General features: G+C 35.7%; 1 protein-coding gene across 1 annotated transcript; it reads left to right on the forward strand.

The window, feature by feature from the left end:
* Positions 1 to 720: 720 nt before the first annotated feature.
* LOC141829252 (WRKY transcription factor SUSIBA2-like) lies at positions 721 to 8,378 on the forward strand. The gene is made up of 6 exons (XM_074716683.1): positions 721 to 1,068; positions 2,644 to 2,838; positions 5,056 to 5,536; positions 5,620 to 5,785; positions 5,874 to 6,032; positions 7,748 to 8,378. Exons 1-6 carry the CDS (start codon positions 760 to 762, stop codon positions 8,214 to 8,216), a joined length of 1,779 nt encoding a protein of 592 aa, XP_074572784.1. The 5' UTR covers positions 721 to 759; the 3' UTR covers positions 8,217 to 8,378.
* Positions 8,379 to 8,797: the final 419 nt, after the last annotated feature.

Raw genomic sequence — 8,797 nt, forward strand, 5'->3', positions numbered from 1 at the left:
GAATAAAGTAGGACATCATATCAATATCAAGAACATTGTAAAAGAATACGGATAGGATCACAAATTCACAAATTCTAATTGCATAATTGAAAGCTAAATGATGGTGTGGATTTCAATCATTTCAATCTTTGTCATATTTCTTTTCCATCTTACTTTAATATTTTGTATAAATTCCATGCATTTGATATTAGTAACAAATTTCTTTTGAGTCTCAATTAATTTTAATTACATTAATCAAAATTCCAAAATCATCCAAATAAGCAAAAATATGATAAATAATTAATTTAATATATAAAAACAAAAATATTATATATTATTTTTCACTAAAATCTCTACGATGATGACAATACAATTATGTGAGCCCCACCTATTTGTCAATCTATTTTTAAAATAATTTTATTTGATTATCAATCATGTCTCCGTAATAATTAGCATATCACGTGCAACCCATGCTCCCTTCGGTGTGGACCAAACCAGGGGCATGATCGTACTTTTCCAAGATTCAGGATCGGGTGCACATTCGCGTGAACGAATAGGGACCGTATCGTAATTAAAATAAATAGATGTGGTATTTTAGTTTCATTTTCCTTGCAAGTCCACACTGCTGCTGCCAGCTGTACTACTATTATGGGTTAACAAGCAATCTAATACCAAAATTACCCTTACTAGAGCCGCTAAATCCCCTAGCCGTCCCCGGTTGCTTCGGGTTCCCTGCTCTTCGCTCGCACACTGTCTACGGCGGACTTGTGGGATCCTGAAATGGAGGCGAACACTGAGCTCGTTTCTGGAGATCTCAGCTGCCGAACGGCCGAGGGTAGTCCGCCGGTTCCCGAGCTTCGATCCGAGTGCTCCGGCGCCGGAAACGATGGCGGGACGCGCGAGGAGAGGACTGGGGTTGTGGAGAAGCCGGATCCTGGGCCGTCTTCTCTGTCTGGATTGAACGGGGCGAGGTACAAGTCGATGTCTCCGGCTCGGCTTCCGATCGTGCGTTCCCCTTGCGTTACAATTCCTCCCGGATTTAGTCCCTCCTCACTGCTTGAATCCCCTGTTCTCATCACTAACAGGATGGTGCGAGATCGTTTCACTTTCACTTTCCTTTTATTTTACTTTACCTTCTACTTTTTTTTTTCTTTCCATTTCATGTTTCGATTTTGCGTCCTTTCTGATAGTCTTGATGGGTGGGGTTCAAATTTTCAGTCTTTAAGTTTTGTGTTCGGCAAGAGGAAGCATGTCCTTCCATGAGATTTGAATAGTTACCGATTAAGCATACCACTGCGTCAGTGCATGACAGAAAAACTCACACCTCAATCATAAACAAAATTTCCACTCATGAATGCCTACGAGAATAAAATGTATTTTTTGTGCCTTTTAGATTAGTAAAAGTGGCTCAGTATGATATTCTGCCTTTCAATAGCTTTTAACTAGTTCGAACTGATTAATCTGATCTAGACGTTATTGTCTTTAGTGCCTCGAGAGGCTTCTCTTTTCTTTACTTTTTGAAATAATTTATGTTGAAAGCAATGTTTGGTGGAATCCCATTGTCCATAATTTTTAAACTGATTCTTTCTTGCCTCATTCCCTTCTGTTTCGTCACTTTATATAATTCAAATATCCCAGTACTCGGTTCGGCGTTGTGCTTGATTGGGAACCTCTCCTTCTATTAAATGCCTCCACATGATGCCTTTCTCATAAACTGGTAGGTTTAGAACCAATATTTTGTGACTCCTTGTTTCTTCATACTTGTATGAGATTTTTCTTAAACAGCAGATGATTATGATACAGAGTTGAAAAGCTAGAATGTATCTGTAACTCCTGAAAATTTCTAATTGAGGAATCAATTGGAAAACAGTCATTTGGGCTGTTGTGCGTGTCAGTTAGAAATCATGTTACTTATAAAGTAGTCTTTAGGCTGCTTTATTGTGATGGATTCAAAATGGAAGAAGGCATTTGAAAACTAGTAAGAATTTGGACAAAGAAACAAGCAAAACTGGTATGCACTTAAGCCTTTAACGTTTGCCATTTTTCTTAAACACCAAAGAAGTTTCCAAATCAAGTAAGATGGTCTAAACTGTTTGTGTTGCGTTGCTTCCATTGGGTGGTGAGTTATTCATACAATGTGCCATTTTTTTCTTGATAGAAGTTTGCCCATACTAACATAAAAAATTGTTTTGTGGTTATTACAATCCTGACCTTAAAGTATTTTAGTCTGATATAATTTTTTCAGCAACTTTTCTACTTTTTTTTTTCTAAAAAAACTGTTTGGATATCATATATGACATGCTATTAAACTGAGTTCTGTGAATGTAGGATGGTAGTTCAATCACGTATGACTTGGATGACTTGGATTTCATCTACTTGCTTGGGTTTCATCAATTAGTTGGTTATCCTTAAATCATAAAGATAAAAATATTTTTGTTGCTGTTTGTACACAGTGCCTCCTTACTCAAAATGTTACTTTGTTTTATGTGGCTTCTGGAATAAAAAGTTTTGAATTTCTATCCGTTGATACCACAGTTGATAAAGGATTTGTAGATAAATAAAGCTTGAGCCTTTTGTATTTCTTAGTAGTGTAAGACATGTATGTTTCAATCATATGAATAGGGAGATAATGGTTTGTTTACCTTGGTAATCCCCTTTCTGCAGGCTGAGCCTTCTCCAACTACAGGAACCTTCAATATGCCCTCTATATTGGGTAAAAATGCTCATTTAGGCACATCAATGTCTCCAATAGATATTTCAAACCTCAGTTCAAGTGATGAAGGGAATTCCAGAGCTTTTGAGTTTAAACCCCATGTCAAAGCATCTTACAATATCAGCTCATCTTCATTGAGACCTTTGGTAATTTCCATTTGTTTATATGTAAGGTAGATAATTTGTAGAGCTGTACATGTACATAATCATGAAACTGTATATTTATGTTTTGTGTGATATTAATAAAGATTTTAATCATCAAATAATACAAATCTCAAACTTTTTTTATGCTTTATTTATTTAAGGAACTATGTTTCGAGATCAATAAAGTGTAATTTTGCCTTTTGGATTTGGAATAGAAACATTAAATCTTTTCAAAATTATCAGGCATTGGTAATCAAAATTGGAGAAGTTAAAACATTAAATCTTTGCAAAATTGTTAGGCATTTCTAAATAAAATTGGAATAGTGAAACATTAGGTCTTCGTAAGATTACTAGGCATTGGTAAATATTTTCCCTTTACTTTAAGTTAATTAAAGAGTTACCTATCAGAGTTAATTAGATCTAGGCTTGTGGTCATAGTTCTTAAGAACTAAAAAAATTATCCAACTTATAACATTAGTTATATGCTAAATTGTATCGGAATATTTCTCGATATTTAGGCAAGTAATCTTATTTCTTGCAATAACTAATTTACTCTTACAAACAATTTGTTGTTTAAGTTATTAGTGCAACTAGTAGGCTCATTGCATATAGATAAGAAATATTACAAATTTATTTTGAAATAGTTTAATGCCTATCAAAATTCAGCTCCCGTGTTTGGTTCTAGAATTTAGTTTGAAATTAGCATTGACTGAGTGATAAATTCATAGAATATTTGAAAAGACAAACTTTACAACTTAAGGTTTCAAACTAAGAAAAATGAAAATTCTTATATGATAAGTAACTTGAAAAATAACAAAAAAAAAAATGAAAAGACTAAAGGTTAGTTGAGTTGGTTGGAAAGAAAATCTCTAAAGGTAACTTAGCTCAATTATCTAGCTCTAAAGATTGATGAAGTTATTGTTCAAGGGATAAAAATTTCAAGTGGTTCATCATGTTTTCGGGGGGGGGGGGGGGGGGGGGGGGGGGGGGGGGGGGGGGGGGGGGGGGGGGGGGGGGGGGGTAAACTTGTTGGGCAATAAACATATAAATTCCACTTCTAAACTAGTTGAATTAATTAAAGTTATGATTAGTAAAGGAAGATCAAAGAAATTCTAAACATAATTGAAGCTTATGTAATTAACCTAGGCATTATTAGTGTAGTCTTTCATAGAACTTTGATTGTAGAGGCCAGGATTCAAGCCATACAGTTGGGATATATGGTCTTGTAAGACTCCTGCTTAATTTTTGTTAAAAAAATTTAAATAAGTTCAAAGTTGATTAGAGCATATATCTTTTACTGCAATGCTATCCCAATTGTAACTATGGAGAATATTTAAGCAATACATGTTAGAACCGATGAAATCAAAATATCTCCACAATGACATAATATTGTTCATTTTGGGCCTAAACCCTCATGGTTTTGTTCTTAGGCTCAACCCAAAAGGTCTCATTCCAATGGATATCTTTCATCCTTTTAAACCTATGATCTTTTTCATGTGTTTTAGATGTGAGACTATGTTTGCACCCTTTTAACCTGTGTCTTAAACAAAGCACCATCTTTCCTGTCTGGTCCTTTTGATCCAGACACTGGGTCCAGCACCTACTAGGACTTCTTGTCTAGCAGCCCTTGGTCTACCCGACCTACTAGGACTTCTTGTCTAACCGCAACTATGATTAGATCTTGATCCAGACACGGGAGCACTCACTTCCTTTGTTTGGATCATCTTTTGGCTGTTAGTCTGGTGAAGAGCGACCTCACTCTGATACCAATTGTTAGAACCGATGAAATCAAAATATCTCCACAATGGCATGATATTGTCCACTTTGGGCCTAAGCCCTCATGGCTTTGTTCTTGGGCTCTCCTCAAAAGGTCTCATGCCAATAGAGATATCTTATATCCTTTTTAAATCCATGATCTTTTTCATGTTTTAGATGTGGGACTATGTTTGCATCCTTGCAACCCAATAATACAAATGGACATCACATGCCTAGCTTTGTTTAATTGTGAGGAACTTATATGTGGGAAGCCTTGCACCTGAGTTGTAAGTTATAATTTCCTGAATGTGCCGCATCCTAATATGCTAGAATTTCCCTGTGCTTGCTCTTTTGTCTGTTTAATTTTTATGAATTTAGATTTAATATGCTCATCAGTTGTTTTGCAATTATATTCTATTCCATTTAATGTCAAGTTCATTGGCTAATCCTGAAAGGGCATTGCAGATTTCAAGTCAATCTCTAGGTCAGTCTGGATTTCCCTCAAAAAATGAGTCAGCTCAACTAGTCGGTGCTTCAACTTCTGCTATTGAAGCGTCCACATCAGCAGCTTGTCCACCAGTTAAAACAGATTTTACTGAGACTCAACAGGCAAAATGGTCAGATCAAAGTGCAGATATATCACACTCTGATATGAATGAACCTATAATTGAAAAATCTGCAGAAGATGGTTATAACTGGCGAAAGTATGGTCAGAAACATGTTAAAGGAAGTGAATATCCTCGGAGTTACTACAAATGCACACATCCTAATTGCCAAATGAAGAAGCAGATAGAACGTTCTCATGATGGGAAAATTACTGAAATAATATATAGAGGTCAACATGATCATCCTAAACCTCAGATTAACCGTCGTTCAGCAATCGGTTCAATGTCCAACCAAGAAGAAGAAAATTCTCCTATTTTTTATTCTTTAGTGGCCGATGAAGGTAAGAGTATTTTATAAGTGAATAATGTTGCACGTTTTGAAAATTTTTAAATATTCTTTCATCTGAAGCCTGTCATTTTTCAGATAAGTCAGAAAATGTGCTTTGCCAGATATCTCAACAGGTGGATCCTAATGGTGCTAGTGAAATGTCTCCAGCATCAATCAGTGAACACGATGTCAAAATTGGTGGTGGGCAATCTAATAATTGTGACGAGATAGTTGGAGATGGTGATCCTGAGTCCAAGCGCAGGTGCCCTCTTTAATTGATGAATCCCAAAGTTAATTGTATGTTGCAATTTTATGAACCAATAGTTTGATGTTGCAATGTCTATAAGCAGGAAAATGGAAAGTGCTTATGTTGATTCTGCTTCGATTGGCAAACTGAACCGTGAACCACGTGTCGTAGTACAAACCGTTAGTGAAGTTGATATCTTAGATGATGGATACCGTTGGCGGAAATATGGTCAGAAAGTAGTTAAGGGAAATCCTAATCCAAGGTAGTTTAATATTTCTATGGTACACTATGCTCCTTTTGATCTGTTGTCACTTCTAGTTTATATTTGTTTTATTTGCCCTGTGACATAGGATTTTTTTCATGTTCAAATGGAAATTTGGGAATGATTTCAGAGATCATTTTAAGTAGTGTATCATAGTATTATTATTCCTCGGAATGTTTGACTGTTTTATGTTATTCTTTTTATTTTTATTACAGGTAGCTATTGATAGAATACCATGGTTATGGTCAAGGTTTAGGTATTAGCTAGTATTACTCCATTACTTTCGTGGACTTATTACAGTATGGTTTATCTGCATGCATGCCTAGGATATAAATTAGCAGCTAGTATTCTTTGAAAAAAATGATTTGAGGCTAGATGATCAATCTTTAGTTTATCATCTTCCAAATATGAGTGGAGGCTGTCTTTCATGAAGGAATAAGGGAAAGCAATATGGGTAAGGAAAGTGTGGGTAGGGCACACTTTTCCCTTCACTTCCTTGGGGGGAACACAGGGTTAGAAATAAACCACTTGGGAAATATTTTCTCAGTTATGACCAACATTGCTTCTGCTGAAGTTGGGGGACAAGTCTGATTTGAGCAAAATGCGGCTGTTTAACTAACAAGAAAAATTCAAAATCAATTTTATTTTGTTTATCTTATTTTATTTTATTTATGTTTAATTCAATTTTATAAAGAAAAGAATCCGTCCTATTTCTATCAGGGAAACACAAATGAGGAATTTTGTGATCCCCTCCCCATTGACTACTTTCTCTCTCTTTTCCACTTTTCTTCCCTGCTACAAACACAGTCGAAATTGTTAAACTGCTATACATGCAATTCTGCGAAATATTGACAGATAGTCAAATCAGATGAAGCTTTGTTATCGTTAGTGAAACTAACATATTTTTCTTCAAAGAATTTGTTAAATTGATTAATTCTGAAATTAACAAATGAAAACTATCTGAAAGATTACTCTAGCTCACTCTTTTCTCCTTTGCACTTCACTGCTTGTCTGTTTATCATTTACTTTGTATCATCTGACGTTTCATGTATCTGGGCATTCCCTTGCTGAGTCATAGTTCTGGCATGTGTGTTAAAAAGTCATAAAACATGCTGAGTCATGCTGTCCATATAACTCCTGCCCAAGTTGACTTCTATCTTGTGCTGGGCATACTTATATGAAATTCAGAAGGGAATGAATCTGTTGTCTAGAAAAGTGCTGGCAATCTTGTGTCACACAACATGAATCTTGTTGCAACATGTTTTCTTTGTTGCTACTATCCGTCCAATGTGTGCATTTAGCAGAGTAGGAGGTTTCAGTATCATTGGCATGAGGGACCTTTGTGCTAACTTGGTATCTGTAATTATAATCAATGTCCATTAAGTTACAACATATCTTCGTAAGTCAGTGACTTGGATTCTATTATGTTTTCACTAATCGTCCAAAGAAATCAATCTCTGATTTTGAAGACAGTAGTATATATATTTTTTACTATTATATAACTGTATTGGTTATCATGATGATGGTATTTTTTAATTGCTGATTTTGTATCATCCTATTACTTGAAAATTTTAGCTGTTTTACAGTTGCTTTCTTCTTACAAATTGTTGGACTATGAAACCTGGATCTTCGAAGTTACTAGAAATTGTCATTTCAGTTCTAAGTTCTTCACTATCTCTCTCTTTTTTTTTTAACCTTATTCCTTTATCTTGCAGGAGTTACTACAAGTGCACCAATGTTGGTTGCCCTGTCAGGAAACATGTCGAGAGGGCATCACATGATCCAAAAGCTGTAATTACAACATATGAAGGAAAACACAATCATGATGTACCTGCTGCAAGGCTAAGTAACCAGGATGCATCCATGCCATCAGATACAAATGATGACAGTTCTATGAGTACTCTGCCTAGGAACTGCAGTACCAGAACTCCTGTTATCAGCCTGGATCTCGGTGTTGGGATCATTCCATGTTTAGGTAACATCACAAATGGAGAACATCAGTTTTTAGAAATAGAACAGAAGGGTGGGGCAACGCAAGCTACCTCTTTGTATCATGACACTTTGCAACCTAGAATCTCTGAGTCTGGAGAAAATACTGACAACAGATTTACATTTAAGGCAAATCCTATAAATCCATCAAATATGTATTACACTACTCCAGACAATTTGGTGATGGGTCCATGACAAATACACGGAACCATGTTAGCAAGGTTTAAAGCAAAAAACAAGAGTTAAACCCTGGCGAACCAAACTCTACTGTAAGTTGTTTATGTTGTTTCTTATCGGCCAATGTTGTAGCCTACATGTAATATTATTTAATTCTCTTTCATGGATCATCACACTTTCTCTTGCCTCCTGATCTTGTAAGCATGTTTGGATGTATAACTCTTTCTACAAAAGGACTTGTAGAACTCATAAAGAAGATCCATTGCTAGAAGGAACCCACAAAAGAATAATCTCAGGCGTAAGACCCATTGGTAGTACTGGTTAGAAGATATAAAGGGTTGCGGTAATACTTATAGAAAGGTATAAAGGTAGTGATAGTAGATATCCTCGTAGAAAGATATAAATAAGAAGGGGGATCCATCATGAAATGAGACCAAAATTCAGGGAATGGTGATTGTTTTCCATTGTTATTTACCCTATAACAAGGCCAAAATTGGAATAGGATGGTGATTATTTTTCTTGTTATTAACCCTGTTCCATACACTTCATTTGGATGAACATGTCCAAAGAAGAAAAAAAATGGATTTGTTCACTATTCA

This window comes from Curcuma longa, chromosome 5 (assembly GCF_044706935.1).
Source record: "Curcuma longa cultivar G26 ecotype Majalengka, Jawa Barat chromosome 5, ITB_CL_G26_1.1, whole genome shotgun sequence".
Classification (NCBI taxonomy): domain Eukaryota; kingdom Viridiplantae; phylum Streptophyta; class Magnoliopsida; order Zingiberales; family Zingiberaceae; genus Curcuma; species Curcuma longa.